Genomic DNA, 19670 nt, shown 5'->3' on the forward strand with positions numbered 1-19670 from the left:
TATTTCAACGGCTCGTTGGAAATCACATAGCAGTCGATGGGGGTATACTCCAATGGCATACTGTAAGAGTATCCCAGTAGGATATTCGTCTCTCATCAGTAAATGTAAGTGACACCATAGGATCTGACTCTGGAACTAAGTGTGTGTGCGAGTCAGAAGAGCTGGTGGGGGAGGGAGATGAGATGCTGTGGGATCCCCGCCTTCTGCCTCAGGCAAGAAGGCGGGTCCCACCCGAAAAGAGCAACAAACAAGCGCGTCGCGTCCGGCAACTTCAGTACGCAGCTGTATGGTATCAAGTATTGCCATTTATTTTTTGAATCCGGGAAAGATGATGCATGCACATAGCGAAGTGATTAGGCTAGAGATGCTGGCATCTCCCACTGACCACGGAGTATGCTCACTCACGTCTCGCAGTTACACCTCATATAATAAAGATACAATTGGGGCCCTGCCCGATTCTATGTACGTTGTTCTATATCTGCCAACCAACTACCACTCCCCACAAATCCTATGTACAGTCGACTCTAGTTCTCGGGGCGGGGGCCACCAAGCAGCTGGTACCGCACCTGGGCCAGAAGGTTGTTGACACCGTCCTTTCCAAGCTTGTAGTACACCAAACCACCAAGAGCAATGGCGTATCCGAAGGCCTGGAGAGGAGTAACGGGATCGCGGAAGATGACCATCGAGGCAACGACAAGGAGGATGTCCTTGAGGACTCCGGACAGAGTAAGGACGAGGGCGGAGGTTTTGCCAATCTAATAAAAATTAGCGAATTGATGCTGCCGAATTCATTTTTAGCATGGCATACCAGGAAGACGACAGCAACATTGAGTCCAAAAGCAACGGCGGCGTTAAGGAACAGAGTACCCATGCCGAGTTGGTAGATGTCCGACATGTGCAGCGAGGGGAGCTCGACAACCGCAGTGACGACGGCGTTCATGACGGCGCAAGCAGGTGCGAAGTAGTAGAGGGAAACCAGGGGGTCCATCTTGAATTCGGCAGAGCTGAGCAGGCGCTGAACCATGACCAGACGGACGGACTCGAAGATGGTCGCAAAGAACTGGCCTAGACGAGTGTAAATAAATTGGCCAGTCGCAGGAAGTAGTAGAAGACCTACAGATGAAACCGATCATGGTGAACTTGATTTCACCAATGGAGGCGATGATAACACCGAGGACGATGAAAGAAATGTTTCCGAGCAGGCTGAGCTTCACCGGCGCAATGCCCATGGCCCAGGTAGCAAGCAGTGTAGCCACAGAGTTGGTGGCCTGACCACATTAGCGGGAGTTTCGCACATGGAGTCGGAATGTATTCACCTTGAGCATCTGGATAAAGGACACACTGAGGTAGAGATAGGCGAGGTTGCCGCAGATCAGACTGAGAGAGAAGAATGCGCCAATGGGGACAATGGCACGCCTATAATGACAATATCCGATTAGACACAGCCATTGATTGTAATTTCCACGACGATTTCACTGACATGTATACGCGAGAGGTCATGGGCACCTGGTGACGGGAGTCGAGCAAAGTAGTGAACCGCGCCATGAGGCGGGTCATGATGGTAGCGAAAACGAGATGCCATGTGGTCAGGAAGATGGCTGGAGCAGGTTAGTCGCTTGCGACGGTTTATCTCGGCATGAAGATTGGAATTGACGTACGGAAATCTGTGAAAGAGAAAAAGTAACGACGGTCAGTCTATTGATCGCATACTGCAACAGCGCAGAAGATGGGGTGTCAACTCACTGAATCCAGCGGTATGGAGAATCCACTTGTTGAAGATGATCACACCGGAACTGAGAGCAATCCAGGTACTAGAGAGACATTAATGAACATTCCAAAGGCAGCCACCACAGATATAGAGTCGTACGCGATGTAGAAAGCCGGGTGCATGGCGGCCTTGGAAGGCTCCGCGGACACAGGCGTGTTGACGGTCGGCAATTGGGATTTAGCAGCCATGATGGACGGTCGCACACGAGCGGACTGGCGAGGTCGTAAGAGAGATGGGAGAACAAGGGAGGCCGACAGGAACCGGTGCAGGAGGAACTCCGCAGAATGCTGCTGGAGAAGAAAGAAAAAGAACAAGAAGAAGAGAAGGAAGACCGACGAAAAGGAAGAGGACAGCAAGGAGAATAAAAAAGCTTAGCGGCGGCAGGTGAAAAGCGCAGCGAGACTCCGTTTGGACGTTGTTTTGTTGGTGGAGCCCCGCTGGTCGTCAGCCGCTAATTCTGGTTTGCTGCTCGGGTTCCTGATCGGCGTCCCTCTTTCACTCTTCAATCTTCCCTCTCTCTCTCTCTCCATCTCTCCAGCCACTTTCCCCAGCCCACGTTCATCCAACTTCTATACACTGTACAGTGTCCACCCGGTCTTCAGGGTCTCTTTCATCCTCGTCGATCATCTACCTCTCTTACGCATTCGTATTGTCATCTTGTCCTGCCACACCCCGATCAATGCCCATTGAGATGGCAGCTGAAAAAAAAGACACTATACATAGTAACCCCAACCAGTCGAGCAACAGCCGATCGCCTCCAGGGCCACGCGGCCCTTTGGGTCCAGCCTCGTCCCTCCGCGTCATCGCCCCTCCAGGCGTCAAATCCTATCCCGATGGCGTTACTCCGTCCTCCGAGCTCTAAGACATGCCCACTGTCTATCTCGAACACACTAACCACTTTGATCGCTTCAATCGCTGGCACCATACCAATAAGGAAACTCACAATACCCGTTCGGAAAGTGGGTGGAGTCTGGTTAACCAAGGATATCTTCCGTGCACCCAGGGTTCTTCTGCCAGGGTCTTCGATATTTGCGGAGACTGTGTGCTTATCGATAGGAAATATATCCACAATCTTTCCCCCCTAATTCACAACTGAAAAGGGATGCCTTGCATACAACACTTTTTTTTTTTTTTCCGTCGTAGTTCTTGGGCTGTGACACCCACCTTCAACACACTCTGCTCTCCATGACGTACGGAAGATGTGAAACTTGGAAGCGATGTTCTCCGACGCCTTATTCGTCATCCCCAACTGACATCTGCCTTGTCAAACATGGAACGCAGGAGAGGCAAAGTTGAAACACGATCCCGCTGTATTGCGGAGCATCGATACTCCGAACGGTTGATCGGCTTACGAAGCTTGTCACCCCAAAGCTACTATAGTAGTCAACACTATAGTTGACCGCAATAAAAGGCTAAATAAGGGTCCTCTGGGTGCTCCAACTCTGGGAAATCTCCGACCGTTAGGCTACCTACCTAATCCGCTATCTCTACCCGTTAGCCCACTTACCCATCTCTGCTCTCCCAAATGAATGAGAAGAAAACAAAGTACTACAAGCGGGCCTATGACATTGAGCCAGGAGTGGGGCATTTGCTCCAATCGTTCATCTGTTATTGATTTATCAAGTTTGTGAAGCTCGCCGGAGCTGGATAAGCTGGTCAGTCCATCACCAGTTCCGCTCTGCAATGCGCCAACACCGAAGCGTCTGCACGTAGCCCCATTTTGTCAGCTACGTATCTGCCATCTTAGTTAGATGGATGTCGCCATTCGCTCACTAAGAACGCCATTCCCCACGGCCGACGGAGTCCGGCGCAAGGGCCTGATAAGCGTTAGCTCCGACTCCGAGTTAGTCATGCGGCGTATTACACGCTTTTCTCCCCTCACGATGTTGGTGCTTTCTCCGTTGTCCATGTTATATCTAGTAAAGCTCAGGCTGTGATATTGGAAGTATCATTGCCTTCAGCGTCTTCACCATGTTGACTAGTCTGGTGCTTGGGGGACTCCTGGGTCTAGCGACCGCTCAATTTCCTCCCGAGCCCGAAGGCATCACCGTGCTCAAGTCGAAGTTGCATGAGAATGTGACGATTTCCTTCAAAGAGGTGTGTACAGAGGACCGAGAAATGGATTTTATGCTCGTCCCCGTACTGATTGTCAGCCTGGAATTTGTGAAACCACGCCGGGTGTCGGATCTTATTCGGGCTATGTACACCTTCCCCCCGGTTTCCTTTCCGACGGGACAGGTGAAGTTCAGGATTATCCCATCAACACGTAAGTAGACGTCGAAGAAGTTGGCGAATGAGCGATCTTTGACCCTCAACCAGCTTCTTCTGGTTTTTCGAAGCCCGCAAAGATCCTAGCAATGCGCCTCTGGCCATTTGGCTCAATGGAGGTCCGGGTGGTTCATCGCTTATGGGGCTCCTCGAAGAATTAGGCCCCTGTTCCATTGCATCGGACTCCAAGACCACAGTCCTCAATCCTTGGAGCTGGAACAATGAAGTCAATCTCCTATTCCTTGATCAGCCAACCCAAGTCGGCTTCTCATACGATGTCCCAACCAATGGCACTTTGGTTCGGACTGCCGACGGCGAAGAAGAAATCCATTCCGGTGATTTCTCCATTGATATTCCTCAGTCCAACTTCACCCACCATGTTGGTACCTTTGCAAGCCAGAAGCTTGCACAGACAGCTAATGGGACTGCATTTGCGGCTCATGCTCTATGGCATTTCGCGCAAACCTGGTTCTTTGAATTCCCACACTACAAGCCCAATGATGATCGCGTCAGTCTCTGGGCTGAAAGTTACGGAGGCCACTATGGTCCAGGTATTTTTCGGTTCTTTCAACAGCAGAATGACAAAATTGCAGAGGGGACTGCAGAAGACGGTGCACAGTACTTGCACCTCGACACACTTGGCATCGTGAATGGCTTGATGGATATGGTGATCCAAGAAGAGGCTTACATTACTTGGCCGTACAATAATGTAAGACTACTCTCGTCTTATTTAAATTCGCATATTGTCTAATTCTGTCCAGACCTACGGCCTCGAGATCTTCGATAAACCCCTCTACGAAGAACTGATGTATAACTGGACACATCCAGGAGGCTTCCGCGATCAGGCCCTTGCTTGCGAAGCGGCTCTGAAAGAACGTGATTCCGGCTTGTCGCACCCAAGGAAGAATGTGTCTGAAATTTGCGGAGGTCTTGCACTCGAATGGGGAGATGGTCCCGTCACCTACTACCACACCTTCAATCGTGGGTGGTACGACATTGCCCATCCTAAGAACGACCCATTCCCTGCCAAGCACATGCTCGGGTATTTGACGCAGGAGTCCGTTCTGGCCGCTCTTGGGGTACCCGTCAACTTCACATCGTCTTCGAGTGCCGTGGCTACACAGTTCACAAATACTTTTGACATCGTCCATGGTGGCTTCCTGGATGCAATTGGTTACCTCCTCGACAGCGGAGTCAAAGTGCACATGATGTACGGTGATCGTGATTACGCCTGCAATTGGGTCGGGGGCGAAAAAGCCAGCCTTGCAGTCCCTTACTCGCGAATTACTGAATTTGCCGACACGGGATACTCCCCACTTCTTACGCCCGACGGGATCAGCGGTATGACCCGCCAGCTGGGCAACTACAGCTTCACTCGCGTCTTTCAAGCCGGGCACGAGGTCCCCTCCTACCAGCCTGTCGCAGCGTATGAGATCTTCATGCGGGCGACTTTCAACAAGGATATCCCGACTGGCCTCTTAGCTGTTGGCGATAATTTCCAGACGATTGGACCCAAGGATACGTGGCATATCAAGAATATTCCTCCGGTTATGCCAAAGCCGCAGTGCTATGTCCTGAGTCCCGGGACGTGTACTCCGGAGGTTTGGGAGACCGTTGTGAACGGATCTGCGACCGTAAAGGATTGGTATGTTGTCGAGGGTAGCGGTGGTGCTGAGGACCAGGAGGGGTTCAGCATTCTGGGAGGGGATGAGCTGTAGTAGCTTAGAGGTTTACTGCACAACGTTGGTAGCACTTAAATTGAGACCTCAATCATGAGCGATATCGATATACATCATAGTAGTCTGCTTTCTCATCTACGAACACGTGATAAATCTTTAGCAATGAAAGTGGACCAATCAGCCGGAAGAAAACATGTCCACGGTTGATGTGGGAGCTAGCAAAAAAAGAGTCGACTAGTGCGCAGCTGAGGTTGATGGTCTACTCTGCAAACTGTGAGTTTATTCACTGGTTACGAGCCCGGTGACGCCTGTATGCATTACGTGATAACTTATCAAGGTTGCGCGGTCAATCCGGCCCCCTGACCGTTGTCGGAAAATCCAAGAATAAGCCACTGCCCAAGAATATGGCCACCATCACCAATGAGGAGCTGGGGTGTGCCAAATAAAGAGGCCGTGTGTTGACGTGCAGAGACAGACTAGCTCATCATCCAGCAGCTGGGGTTGTTTTTTGGCTGGTGAAGTCTGCAAAATATGAGATGGTTCACATCCTTGGGTCTTCAACTGATTGAGTTGACTGAGAGTGAGGGGGCCTGCTCTTAGATAGGTTTATGACGTATTTCTACTATCCACTATTTCCTACTACAAGGGATCTCCCGATATGCCAGTGTTCGGTCCAAAGGCTCGTTCTCCTTAAGCCTGCGGCTGGGTTGTGAATTATACACATCGAACTATCCAATACAGGGCTGTGTGATAGAGCTTCCAAACCTGTCTGTATCAACTATACATATATAATTAAAAATAGAAAGTAACTCCCTCGTCAAGTGCAACCAGATATTAAGTATTACATATAATCCAATCAATGGAAGCTTCATGCATATCCACCACGCAGCCCGTTCTATACCGAGTAGGTCGTATCCCTCGTAAAAATTGTTGCCAACACTATAACGCGCGTGTGGACATGCCCCTCATAGCTATATCATGTCGTGTCAGTTTAAAACTGAGCAGCTAACTATCTGTGAAAGGTCACGTACTTACAGTATTGAGTAGAACCGTAGTCGATGCTATCCGGGCCCTGCTGGGAAAAGGCCGTCTTCTGGGGCCTAGTCTTGCTCTGAGCCAGGGTAGTTGCGTCGCTGAGAACAGATGCGGAGTCTTCGACGTGATTCTCCGTGGGTTTGACGTATTCATCAGATTTGGCCTTGCTAGTCTGTCTGGCCTTGAAGGATCTGTAGAGGCCATTCAATGGAGTGAGAGGCATGGTGGTGAGAATGTAGTTGATTGTTGCAAGGATGTGAAAATGGTGGAATGATTGATTTGAGAGAAACTGAGTGCTTGATTGCAACTGCTGTTGATAGTTCTTGCCCGTTAGTTCTACATGACCTTGCTGGAGAAGGCTTTATATACTTGATGCAAGCAAGCTGAGGCATATACCTGGCGAACTAAATAGGGTCGGCACTCGGAGCTCGACGCACGAGCCATCGGACCGCAAGCCACTGTCTCTCGACTCACAGCAAAGGATCGAGGCTATACTAACAACGGCTAAACAACAATGGCTAATAAGGCTGCCTGTCCAGTTATCTCCCTTCTTTATCTCCCCCCGCTCCCTCGTCGATTTCTTTTTCTTTCTGTTGCGTGTTCGGAGTCGGACCTCAACTACGGACCTCATTCACATTTGACTCACAGGCATCTGGCTGCGCATCGCCATGTCTGCTCCACGCCGTAATGGACAGTTATCATCCTGTGAGCCTTGCAGGAAGTCTAAGCTCCGATGCGACCATTCAGCCCCAACATGTAATCGATGCGTCCGTCGGGGTAAATCGGACCTCTGTGTTTACCACCCAGCTCCGCTCACTAAGCCGCGCGAATTATCACGACCATTGAAGGCCACCAAGATAGCAACCAAGGAACAAACGCTGGTGCCTGCAAAGTCACTGACATGGGATAGTCTGGGCGCTTCATCCCCGGTGACTGTGTTAGGGTCAGCGGCATTTCCCAATTCCTCGAAGCTTCCAGCCTCAGGATCAGGGTTCCTGGGTCCTACCAGTTATTCTGGTGCTTTCAGCAATAGTGAGCTTGATGTCGTGAACTTTCCATCATCCACCAAATCCACCCCTATCGACCCTCAGCAGGTGGCACGGGGTGCCCAGGTCCTCTTTCTGTTAGAGCACCTACCGTTGTATGCCGAAATTTCAGAGAAGCGTTTTGCCGTTTCGGCGGGATGGGTTTTCGGTATCCAGTTGATGGATCAGTTGTTCAAGGTCCTAGGAGAGGTTTACCGCAATGCAATCCAGGGCTCGGGAAACAAGTATGCGCGCCTTCTGGATCTCTCCAGGGCCTTTTTTAAGAATACATTAACTCCTATCGTGACCCATGACTCGATGTCGTTGGCCGAATACTTCTCGTTGGCATCGCCGCGCTGGGACATGTTATCTTTACTTTTCGCCTTTGTCGGTACGGCAACATACCAAATACCACCGCATGGTCTGGGACTGGAGCATCAGGACGAAATAACAAGCAAAGAAGGGTTGCGACAAATATGCATGCAGGCAAGCCAGACATGTCTGCAGTTTTGCAATCATTTAGGGACCCTCAGTGACCCTTTGTCGTGGGCTATGCTCCAGCATGCAATTTATCTATCGCATATGCATGGCAGTAGCGGTATGTCATTGACAGTTATATCATGGTTCATATAGCAGCTAAGGAAAGCCTAGATCACAGAACATGGCAAATGCTCGGAGATATCACGACCACAGTCTTCGCACTCGGACTGCACCAACCCGATACCGATACCACAGCTCCATTCTTTTTGAAGGAGATCCGGAAAAGAACGATGGTTGGGGCATATGCGCTTGACAAAGAGCTTGCAACATTCCTAGGCAGGCCACCACGGATATGTTGGCGTTATTGCAATATCCAATACCCATTGGACATGAGCCACGAGGAAATTGTTGCCGAACCCGCTATAAGAGACGCAGCTATTGCACGCTTAGATCCCGAAGGATGGAATATCGACGGCCGCATCGACAAGGGAGCCAACGCTCGAGCCGGACTGGCTGCTAGTATCGATAAAGAGAACGCGTTGGAAATATCACTCAGTAACAGGCTAGACGGATTAGAGGAAAAGGTTCAGTGAGTGGCATGAGATCAAAGCTACGATCGGACTAGCATTAACTAGTAGCTGCTGAACAGAAATGCTTGCAAAAAGTCAGACGAACTACGACGCAGTCTACCTGCATGCCTACAGTGGACAGAGGATAAAACAGATCCGCAAGTTGCATCTTATCACGTGGAATTTCTTTACCATGAGTTCCTGCTATTGCAGACTCTCTACAAACGGGTTGGAAAGGGCATTGATGCTTTCGCCAACAAGGCTTTGGAAATCATTAGCACCCTACTGCATATGGTATCATTGGAGACGCGCTCAGGCCGAGTCCACCCAAGCGTCATCTTAGATGTGAGTTTCGGACTTTATTAACTGTACCTTTGCTCCCACTTCTCACCAATCCAGCTCTGCTACATCGGCCTTCCTGCCGCCGGTACGCTTTGCACCGAACTTCTGCGACGATCACAGCCCCAAAATAGCGTAGCTACCGCATTTCCACAAACACCGTTTCCCCGTTCCGACATTATACAGAAGTTGAGCGTTTTTGTCGCGCAGTTGAAAACCTTCTCTCGCCAGCAAGAGGGTGATTACGAGATCTGCATTAAGGGGCAGAGAATAATCTCTCAGGCGCTAGATAGGGTACTCTCACCAGCACCGGTAGGCGTGGTAGCTTCTAGTGATATCGCTTTAGATCATGAGGCCCCAGGAGGTGATATTGGAGATAATGACTTTATGGCGTTTCTGGAAACGTTTGACTGGGAGCAAGAGATGAGGTTGACTTTTGGATGTTGAATGAGCAGCCAAGCACGTCCTGCAACGAGATTACGCGTAGATATTTGCCGTCGTGACTTGAAGTAGCTCAATATCTGCTAAATTGCAACTAAGGGGGTAATGCATGCTATACCTGGAGTCGCTGCACATCTGGTTGAGACCGGTGATATAGTAAGAATGTTCGTTAACGAGCTCGAATAGGTGATTGAGCGGAACGATCGGCGGATTTCAGTAATGATGGAAGGTTTGGATTGAATAGCGCAGTCCCATCTACCCAGATCAGCGAATAATCCCGAGCAGGTGTTTTGAATCCCCACAGTTTTGCGCGTCTTCTGCCCTAATAAACTAGGGTGAAACCGGTAACCTTCTTTTACCCACTGTTTACCAGGCTCTTGGCTGATATCTTCACGGGAACCGGTGGACGGACATCGGAGATGTCTGGGCCACCATCTCCGACCCCGTCGGGTAAGGTCATGAACGCACGGTCGACTAATATAATCTGTGCGGATCGTAATAACGGAAGAGTGACCAAATACCATCATGCTTGGCGTGTGCTATCTACCCCCGAGCACATACGTTGTTTTGACACGCCATGGCTTCTGAAGTCCGAGGGATCTGCATGCCTTGCAATTCGTTTAATAGGCTCACCTGCCGCTATAAGAGCTCTCTCTTCCCTGGTCTTCGAAAGACATAAGATAGTATTCTGCTTCACATCACATCCGATCCCTCGTTTCTTCCAGTGTCTGCGAACATGAGAATCAACGAGAGGTCCACTCGTGGCCTCAGTGTTCTTTCCCTGCTGGCTCCGGTTAGCGCCACTCTCTATGACCAAACCATCCAGCTCGCCCAAGGCAAGGTGCAGGGTGCTGCTGCATTCAACGAAAGCAGTGCCCCTTCCTACATCTCCAACTGGAAAAACATCGCCGTTTGGAAGGGTATTCCATATGCCGCCACAACAGGTGGAGAAAACCGCTGGAAGCCGCCGCAGAGTGCCCCATCCTGGAACGGCACCAGAAAAGCCACTTCATTTGGGCCCAGCTGTCCTAGCTTGTCAGCTGGCGATGGAGTGAGCGAGGACTGCCTGTCGATCAATATCTGGAGCCCCGCAACAGCCACTGATGCCAAGCTGCCGGTCATGCTGTGGTCCTATGCGGCCGGAGGTGAATCCAGCCAGAGTACCTATGACGGTGCAGGAATGGCGGCAAAGGATGTTATCTTCGTCAGCTACAACTACCGCACAGGGCCTCTCGGCTGGCTGACGCTGCATGAGCTGGCCGAGGAGACTGGTGCGACGGGCAACTATGGTCTCCTCGATCAGATCGAAGCTCTGAAATGGGTATATGAAAATATCGCCGCTTTTGGCGGAGACCCCGAGTCCATCACTGTGGCCGGTCAGTCCTTCGGCTCGGGCGCCGCCTACCACTTGGTCAACAGCCCCCGAACCAAAGGTATGATCAAGGGTGCGATCGCAGAGAGTGGCCTCAAGGACCCATACGATCCAGACCTGTGGGGATACGGAAGTGACTACCGGAACATGACCTGGGCGTATGCCTTCAGCAAGACCTACGCAGAGTCACTCAATGCGACGAGCGTGGCCGACTTGCGCTCTATGAACCTCGAAACGGTCCTTAGCGGTACTGGTGTTTCCGATTTCACCGGCTTCGATCCAGTGCTCAACTACCATGCCATACCAAACAAATACATCGTCAACCTGGACGAAGGTGCACCCAATGACGTGCCCATCCTAGTCGGAAACAACAAAGACGAGAACGGAATTGATCTGTCCACGACCTATACCGTCGCCGAGTACAAATCAGAGATAAACTCCACCTACGGACCTTACGCCGCCGAGCTACTGGCGCTGCATCCGGCCGAAAACACCACCCAAGCCACAGCTGCCTATAACTCAATCCTACGTGCTGGCTACTGCACCTCCACCTGGTCATGGGCCAAGCGCTGGAACCAGTCCTCCACTGAGCCCGTTTACTACTACCTCTGGACCTACTCGCCCCCTGGCTCGGACGGAGCCACCCACGGCTCGGAGGTGTCCTACGCGTTGAACAACCTCTACGCCCAGACAACCTCTTCGTATACAGACACTGACTACGAGGTGGCCAATATCATGTCATCGTACTGGGCCAACTTTGTCAAGACGCAGAATCCGAACAAGGGCGGCTCTTACAACAACGGTACCCTGCCGTACTGGGGTCCTAACGTGCCGGCTCAGCAGAACACGTTCGAGCTTGGCAGCCTGTGGAAGAAGATTGCTTTCGCAACGGCCAAGGAGATTCAGTTGTACTTGGAGTACTTCAAGTATGCTACGCCCAGTCCGTACTAGATATAATGGGCAATGTACATATATTTTCTCCCGTTCGGGGTTGACATTCTCTACTATTAGCTAGCTTTGCCTGAAACATTGTATATCATACGTCGTTGAGCAACCATCAGTTACACTAAATGATTATTTCGCTCCGCTGTGAGAGGATATCTACTCCCGCGTACCCGCACATCAACACTGTGCATGATACACTGGCAGACACTAGCACCGTAGAGGAAACAGGTCCGGTTCCAGACGATAGTCTGGGAGTATAATCAAGATGGTAGGATTGATTAGGATTCGGAAATTTAGTGAACCTAGGTGACATGGCACGGCAAGTAACGGAATTTGTGAGGATACATTACGTAGGGCCGTCGGGGATCGGAGGGAGAAAGACATGGCCACCTCCGACTGAACCCTCAAATAGGGTCTCCCGAGGCACAGAGTATCCCCACAGGGCCGGGATAGCACACCCTGTGCCCGTCCAAAACTCGAATCCCTACAATTTTTAAATTGGCGTTTCGATCTAAAATACAAAGTGGACATTGTCTGATGGATAACAAGAAAGCAAAAAGAACAGTGAATGAGGAATGAATGAGGAATGAATGTCAATGCCAAGGCAATTTTCGTTCCTGTAGCAGGTTATTAAGATGTTTTGCATGAATTGAGAGACTGTCTGGTGCCTAGAACACAAGAACCACAAAGCTTAAGCCAGATATGCGGAGTGTTGCATCCATATCCATAACACTGCCCCAGTACCACAACGCCTTATTTCAGAAGAGGGTCTTGTCGTTGGCAAGGTCATCGAAAGTAATGGACATAGTTGTATTGAAGCTGATGGTGTTCGTCGCATTTCGATACTTCGGGCAGTAAATCTTGTCATCAAGCCAGAGAGTGTTGGGGTTGCCGGTTAGGACGAACGCAAGGAGGTACTGTTGCATGGTGCGCTGCAAAGGAAAGTCAGTCCGTAGAAATAAAATAGCCATCAATCGGAGAAAGAACATACCGCAACGGTGACATTGACTGACGAGGAGGAAGAAGAAGTCAACCCATTAGTTGGCACATTACTATAAATATTATACCAGTAATAAGTCTAATCCGTACCATGAGTAGCTTCCCCAAGATTGACAATACCATTCCACATCTCATTATGCAGCGCCTGAGTCAGAGCCAAGTTCTTGCCGGTCATGTCGAAGCCCTGACGAATGTCGGCAAAACGGTAACCTGCATTCGCGTAACGCGAGGCAGGATAAAGTTTGAGGATCTCTTCAACCACATCTTCCGTGATTGAGGGGAAGTACATTTGCAGCTCGGCAGCAATATCTGCTGCGCTGGTGACATAGCTGGAGCTATGGCTGTTTTCTTCGTGGCGCTCATGGGAGGTCACAACGGGACCGCTGAAATGGAAGTTCTTCTGGTACAATTGTGCTTCGTCTTGGAACTGTCGGCTTCGTTGTCGTGAAGTAAGTACTGAGGATGGGAGAATTACAAGTATCGGCAACTATGCCCCCATCTATCCGCGGCTGGAGCTGGTAGCTGTATTTGCTGGCGACTTCGCTGTCAATGGTCATCAGAGTTGTGTAATTCACGGAGCGCATGCAGGTGATGTCTCCCCCTGGGCAGCCGACTGCAGTCGATACGCTCTGCCAGCCTGTTTGTAATGGTAAGCTAGCTGAAGTGATAAGAAAGATTGGCGTCCTGACCTCTGCTTGGTGGTGACCGGCTCCAGGCACATGTCCAGGGGACATGATGTATGCCCCCTTAAAGAGCTGGGGCGCACGGCCACTGAATCGCTGTGGCGTCTGTCAGCGACCATGGAAACCCCCCTGCGGGAAGCTACTTACCGTCAACTGGAACATCACCTGGATGTAGGGTTACAGTAAGGGCCAGGGATAAGGTGGTGGGCTTGGATCCACACCCTTGGGGTTCAGCCGTTACAGGATAGCTATAGCTAATATTTTCATGAATGCCAAGTCAGTTGACGCACAGATAGACTAGGACCACTCTGCAGCGTCGGTCATCCGACACGGAGAGAAAATTGCAGGCGCCATAGACCGGGAAAGATATATTCCGTCTACCTGACCAGACGGAGCGATATGTCCTATCAGATAAGTTCATAAAAGCGGAATTTGCTGAACCTGCTTTAGCGGTTCGACACCTTGTAATCCACATCTATCCTTTATTTGAATCAGGCCACAATAGATTGTGGATGGTGATGTCTATTGGACAGTGAATGGTGGAGTCCGGGGATCGGGATAGTAAATCTTCGCTTGGCACCGACCCCGGCGCGTAAGCTGCCATTGCATCTGGCTCAACTTGAGTCTAAAAGACTAGGTCTCAATATTCGCTTGGCTTGCACGCGTGGTACTACTTTTAAGCTGTTTACTTAGGGACTCATGCCCCGCCATGTTACTATTGCGTAGACTAACAACAGGTAAAGTCGAACGGTGGCGTGGATCTATTGGAAACACACCATAAACCCATTAGAAATGCCACAACACAAAAACTATTATACGAGAAGCTCATGCGACATGACCGTTACTGTAGGTGCATCCCCAGGCAGAGTAGCAGAACACACTGCGCATCAGGCAATTGACCATTCTATTCGCTATGCTCTGCAGTGTAGGGAATTTGAACTTAGTCTGGGCGGATTAATATCGGCGGAATAGCTGGCCGCTCAGCGAAGGGTCATGGCTGCTATTGTCGTTGGAGGAATTACCTGCAAGGATGCCGGATAAAGGATTCAGTATGGATTAGGTAGCATAAAGAGACCAGGGCCTGATGCATATCATTCCCAGATTCGGCCATCTAAAATGCGGATAGGTGAGTGGAGATGCGTTTGAATGGTTGTGTAGTCGAGACTAACTCTAACTCACGGGTAATCGGACCTCTCGGTTAAGAGGGCAGACTTATGCCAAGTCTGAGTATCTGAGCTTTACATTGTTTAAAGTAGTGATTACGAGGTCCTTCGTAGGACCCTCACTTCCCCCGCAGAGTGGGGAACGGACCCTGCAGCATTGACCTCAGACGCCGCGTGAGACGTGAGGCCTCTTCGTGCTCGCATACATAAATAGTTCTCTCCGCATTGCACTAACCTAACGCAAAGAAACCTACATTACAGTGAAATCTCTCCGTTTGGTGACAATTAGAAAATGGTGACCTTTTTCGCTTGGTTGGTCTGGGCAGGGCTCACTGCTCTCGCTCTTGGAGAGTTGTTACCCCCATACTATGCAGACTTATCGTGGCAACCAGCGAGATCGCTATCCAACTGGTGAAATTTGACAGTGGAGACACGAACGGGAACCTTTATTGGCATGTTGAATGATACATACCCGGATGTCCGCCAATTTCTTCGGGTTCCCTATGCACAGGTACACACCGAGCTAGCTATCAAGGATCGGAGAGGTTCGAGGCTAATAATAATCACTTTATATAACTAGCCGCCAGTCGGGGATCTCAGATGGCTTCCGCCTCAAAAGTTGGCCAACTCGTCGAAGAGAATCGACTCGACTCGCTTTGGACCTGGTGAGTGACTTGTGCTGTGAGGGTGACCGAGGCGAGCAGCCTTCTGATGACCTCGTATCTAGCCTGTCCGCAGTATGTTGCTTCCGGAAGCAGCATGTGGGCAGAGTACGCGCCTACAAGCCTTCTGCTGAGTATTGGGGAGGCACCCAATCAGGGATCGACTGCTTGGTCCTCCTCAGAGGACTGTCTGTCACTAGCTGTGTGGACCCCAGCATTTGCCAACAAGACATTAAATCTGCCTGTAGCTCTTTTTGTCACAGGTGGTGGCGGTGTCACTGGCGGAACTGAGGTTCCATCCCAGCTACCATCGAACTGGGTATCGAACTCCAAGGAACATATTGTCGTAACGATCAATTATCGGGTCAACATCTTCGGCAGTAAGATCATGTTGAACCACCCTCGCGCGAATGACTCGGGCTAATTGATTAACTTCACTCGATGTAGATCCTAAATCGAAAGCTCTGACAGAGACATCTCTGACTTTGTTGGATGTGCGGGCCGCAGTAGAATGGGTAGCCGAGAACATTCGGGCATTTGGTGGAGACCCAGACAATATCATGGTAAGAGATTCCAGTCCACGAAGATCATATTATCCTAATCATGTTTTTAAAACCAGCTATGGGGACAATCCCAGGGAGCGGCACTCACTCACCTGTATACACTTGCCTTTCCAGATGACCCTCGTGTGGCAAAATTTGGTGTCATTTCCCAGCCTCCGTCGGTGTTAACAGCATAGTCTCGCGTGGACGAGGCGATTATACTATTCTGTTGGTGGGCTGCTATCGTCGGTGGGGCTTCTGTGAGACTTCAGACCTTGATTGAGCCTAACTCGTGGTTAGCTTGAGACTATGTGAATGATTAGAGACTTTAGTGAAATGGCAGATATGCCTAGAAAGAGACTAGGCCATAGTGATGCAATCTACTAGGGCAGCCTAAGAGCTAAGGGGGCTTGGGTGTAGCAGACCTACTCTATTTAGAGTGATACTATATAAGTAGATTCATCCGCTCAAAGCCTCCTCTAGGAGAAGAGCCGTATTTTGATGTCCATTCTTTAATGCCCAGAATAGCGGTGTCCTCCTGTTCCGGTCTTTGGAATTAACATCCACCGCCCCAGTCTCTAACAAAGCTCTCACCCCAGCTTCAAGTCCATTCCCTGCCGCCAAAGACAGTACAGTCCGGCCCTCTTCGTTATCTCTTGCTTCCAAGTCTGCATGTCCCGTAGCAATCAACACCTTCATGATTTCTTGATGTTTGTCAAATGCAGCCCAGGAAAGCGGCGTTCGTCCGTGGTATTTCTCTATGGTGTTGACATCCACCTTGCCGGTTTCAAGCAGCGATTTGACAATCTCAAGGTGGCCCATTCCACACACCCACGAAAGGGCTGTGCGGTCTGATGTTTCATCGCGGATGTTTAGGTCAGCTTGGCCAGTGGCTAGAAGCAGCTTCACTACCGGTTTCATTCGCTCGAGAGAATTAAAGAGCGCCCAGGTCAGTGGCGGCCGGTTTTGGTAATCGACAGAGTTGATGTCGACTTTGTTGGTTGCTAGAAGGAGCTGAACAATTTCTGCATGCCCAGCCCCCGCAGCCCATGATAGAGGAGTTCGACCATAATGTGAGTCTCTTGCATCAACGTCCACTTTACCAGTAGCAAGCAAAAGTTTCACGACTGGCACAAACCCAGCCTCTGCAGCCCACGATAATGGTGTCCGGCCATCTTTTGGGCTGTCCAGAGCCAGGTTAGCCAGCATATCCTGCCCAATACCAATTGCACTTCTCGGCCCTTCATCTATTGGCTGGACATGGACAATGTTCTCAGCTGAACCAACTATACTTATTGCAGCCTCCAAATTGCGCGACGTGACAAGCAAAGATCCATGTTTTGCTTCTCGGAACGATGAAAAAATCGGAATCGTCTCCGTCACGTCATCCTCCAGCAGAACAGGAAGCCCCGTCTCTTGGGAAACACCCACGTTAATGACATTGTCCAGAATAACCAGCCATGGCCCATTTTCTTCGTCAGCTAGCTATTCCAATACCAGTTCCACGATATCGACGGCTGGTTCATCTTTTCCGGGTAGATCAAGACTGTTAGCTATATCTTGATAAGACCTTCTGTATCGGGAGATGCTGCTTGCGTTGACCCAGAATACGGATAGCCAGGGCACATGTTGGGGGCTTCGGTAAGCGTATTCAAGGGCAATTTGTGATTTACTGACTTTGTTAGTGACATCTATCATATTTAGTATCACAATAATTTTCTCACCCTGTGTCCTTATCTCCAACGAGAGCTATGCTGAGAAAACGTTCAAAAGCAGCTGCATCGTATCGTCTACCAAGCTCACTCATTATAGAATCACGACCAGTGAAGTTTCCATCTCTCTGAAATGGAACCAAGAAGAGTTCTCTGGGAGCTACAACAATCAGAAAACAGAACATATACTTCAAAACGAACAAAGATTGACCACGAACCATTTCTCCTCATAGGTCTCGTTCTCTCCACATGCCCTGGTGGTATGACTGACAACAACTCCTTCGCATAAGCAGCCGCCACCCCGGCAGCATAAGGCTGCCATTTCTTGTTCTTATGCGAGTCGGCATAATCACAAATGCCTCGGATCACCAGGCATGGGAAATTATTCACCAGCCCGGCAGCCTCCATCTCGAAGCACAACACCCCGCCTAACTCTGCTGCGAGTCGGTCTCGTTGATGCGCGTCCTTGAGTACTTGATTCCCGGACGCAATCGTTCCATAATGCACTTTGATATCATGGCCTTCACGTTCGTCGCGTTGAATCGATTGTTCCTTATCGCATGCCTCACACGTCATTCCCCCAGCATGGTTATAACCCGCCTCGAACAGGACATCCCTGTTTTTATCTCTATCGTGCGTGAAAGCAGGCATATCCTTAAGCCCTTCCATATACTCGGTCATCGTTCCCCTCCCCAGAAAATGCCTGGCCCGTAGCAGGGCCACCGCATTCAACAAAATAACCGGGGGCGCATTCAAAAAGCCTGTGCGTACAAACCCATTAGACGTGCTCTTCCCAAAGTCATACTGCACCACGCCCCCAGTTTGATTATCTGGTCGACCAACAACCACATCTCCCAGCCGAATATCGTGCTCAGGACTGGGAACAACCCCTCCGATTCCCACCATGAGGCCGAACCTGATGGATGGAAACGCCGAGCGCATTTGGATTGCCACGGTCGCGGCGGAGCTGGTGCCTATCTGCCCATCTGGGAGACAGGTAATCACAACGTTGTGCCCAGCAATACTTCCCATAATGAATATGCTGGGATCGTTAATCTGCAGGCGTATGCTGGAGTGTTCGGTGTCTAGCATTGCTTGTGCGGCTGCTAGTTCGATTGGCAGAGCGCAGACCCAGCCTACGGTGTAGTCTTCGCGACGAGGTTGGCGTTCCCTCATTGTCGTGTTCCTGTTGCCTCTTCTCTCAATGATGGGGAAGGTTGTTGTTGGGGAGTTTTGCGCGATCTTACACATGTCTGACAGCCTTGTCATATGCCGGATTTGGTAACTAGCTACTCATCACTTCGTACTAGTAGTTGAGTAGCTCAGCCTCGCGGGGCTCGGCTGGGGCTGGTCCAATCATATTCCACTTCTGTTGATTAGGTATTTTGACATTCACATACTTCCCATAGCAGTAGCACATTGCCTTGTACTTATACTTCTACTATTTATTGTTTGATGGTAACTGTCAAGCTATGTACGATGCATAATCGAGCACTTTAGAATGATAATGCTTTTTTTTTTCTTATCTCTCTAATGCTCCAGTAAGCTCAATCTTGCAATAGAGCAGCACTCATACAACAACTCATAAACAGATCTAGACATAGGAAGATGTAAAGTAAGCAGATATTTTTCAATAGTTTTTCTGCTCTTGATCTGCTATGATTATCCGTGTATTTTGACCTTAAGAACTGATGTGTAGCCATTCTACGTTAGACTTATACCTGCAGTTCCACCGGCCTAAGCATTCTGTTAGAGATAGGCAGATAACTGAGTTGATCTTAGGCTCCTACAAAGCGGCTCATAATACCTCCGCTCGCCTTGGCTAGAGGCCAACTCCGAGCCTGCCTACTCGGGCCCACAAACCTTCATGTCATTAAGTAGGCTAGTTGACTTGAATTTTCCCGCCCGTCCTCCAATCCTCGAGCTTCTACCGAGTCGTTAAACGACTCGTTGACGGCTAAATATATAGATATCCCCGCAGAGATGTA

At 50.0% G+C, this 19670-nt stretch overlaps 7 protein-coding genes across 7 annotated transcripts; 4 read left to right on the forward strand and 3 right to left on the reverse strand.

The window, feature by feature from the left end:
* Positions 1 to 299: 299 nt before the first annotated feature.
* Positions 300 to 2143, reverse strand: BO85DRAFT_454365 (TPT-domain-containing protein). Its single transcript, XM_025661269.1, has 8 exons — positions 1868 to 2143; positions 1744 to 1811; positions 1659 to 1664; positions 1481 to 1598; positions 1317 to 1416; positions 1118 to 1268; positions 809 to 1065; positions 300 to 755 (listed from the first exon to the last, which is right to left on the reverse strand). The coding sequence occupies exons 1-8, from the start codon at positions 1954 to 1956 to the stop codon at positions 525 to 527; spliced, it is 1020 nt and encodes a 339-aa protein (XP_025509951.1). The 5' UTR covers positions 1957 to 2143; the 3' UTR covers positions 300 to 524.
* Positions 2144 to 3739: 1596 nt separating this feature from the next.
* Positions 3740 to 6819, forward strand: BO85DRAFT_384923 (lysosomal protective protein precursor; the record flags this gene model as incomplete). Its single annotated transcript, XM_025656567.1, has 5 exons — positions 3740 to 3865; positions 3922 to 4034; positions 4088 to 4745; positions 4798 to 5685; positions 6763 to 6819. 5 exons carry the CDS (start codon positions 3740 to 3742, stop codon positions 6817 to 6819), a joined length of 1842 nt encoding a protein of 613 aa, XP_025509952.1.
* A 552-nt stretch (positions 6820 to 7371) lies between these two features.
* On the forward strand, positions 7372 to 9610 carry BO85DRAFT_508349 (putative chromatin structure remodeling complex protein RSC3; the record flags this gene model as incomplete). The annotated part of the gene is made up of 4 exons (XM_025664458.1): positions 7372 to 8373; positions 8427 to 8844; positions 8905 to 9169; positions 9224 to 9610. Exons 1-4 carry the CDS (start codon positions 7419 to 7421, stop codon positions 9608 to 9610), a joined length of 2025 nt encoding a protein of 674 aa, XP_025509953.1. The 5' UTR covers positions 7372 to 7418.
* Positions 9611 to 10340: 730 nt separating this feature from the next.
* Positions 10341 to 12025, forward strand: BO85DRAFT_508352 (carboxylesterase/lipase family protein; the record flags this gene model as incomplete). Its single annotated transcript, XM_025664459.1, has 1 exon — positions 10341 to 12025. One exon carries the CDS (start codon positions 10341 to 10343, stop codon positions 11925 to 11927), a length of 1587 nt encoding a protein of 528 aa, XP_025509954.1. The 3' UTR covers positions 11928 to 12025.
* Positions 12026 to 12679: 654 nt separating this feature from the next.
* BO85DRAFT_464296 (uncharacterized protein) lies at positions 12680 to 13765 on the reverse strand (the record flags this gene model as incomplete). The annotated part of the gene is made up of 6 exons (XM_025661976.1): positions 12680 to 12853; positions 12913 to 12999; positions 13036 to 13340; positions 13396 to 13549; positions 13610 to 13675; positions 13751 to 13765. The coding sequence occupies 6 exons, from the start codon at positions 13763 to 13765 to the stop codon at positions 12680 to 12682; spliced, it is 801 nt and encodes a 266-aa protein (XP_025509955.1).
* Positions 13766 to 15220: 1455 nt separating this feature from the next.
* Positions 15221 to 16167, forward strand: BO85DRAFT_493445 (alpha/beta-hydrolase; the record flags this gene model as incomplete). The annotated part of the gene is made up of 5 exons (XM_025663828.1): positions 15221 to 15277; positions 15347 to 15431; positions 15494 to 15808; positions 15876 to 15991; positions 16048 to 16167. 5 exons carry the CDS (start codon positions 15221 to 15223, stop codon positions 16165 to 16167), a joined length of 693 nt encoding a protein of 230 aa, XP_025509956.1.
* A 262-nt stretch (positions 16168 to 16429) lies between these two features.
* On the reverse strand, positions 16430 to 18858 carry BO85DRAFT_508356 (ankyrin; the record flags this gene model as incomplete). Its single annotated transcript, XM_025664460.1, has 4 exons — positions 16430 to 17455; positions 17486 to 17642; positions 17695 to 17842; positions 17901 to 18858. The coding sequence occupies 4 exons, from the start codon at positions 18856 to 18858 to the stop codon at positions 16430 to 16432; spliced, it is 2289 nt and encodes a 762-aa protein (XP_025509957.1).
* Positions 18859 to 19670: the final 812 nt, after the last annotated feature.

The sequence above is a fragment of the Aspergillus piperis genome, assembly GCF_003184755.1.
Source record: "Aspergillus piperis CBS 112811 unplaced genomic scaffold BO85scaffold_36, whole genome shotgun sequence".
Lineage (NCBI taxonomy): Eukaryota > Fungi > Ascomycota > Eurotiomycetes > Eurotiales > Aspergillaceae > Aspergillus > Aspergillus piperis.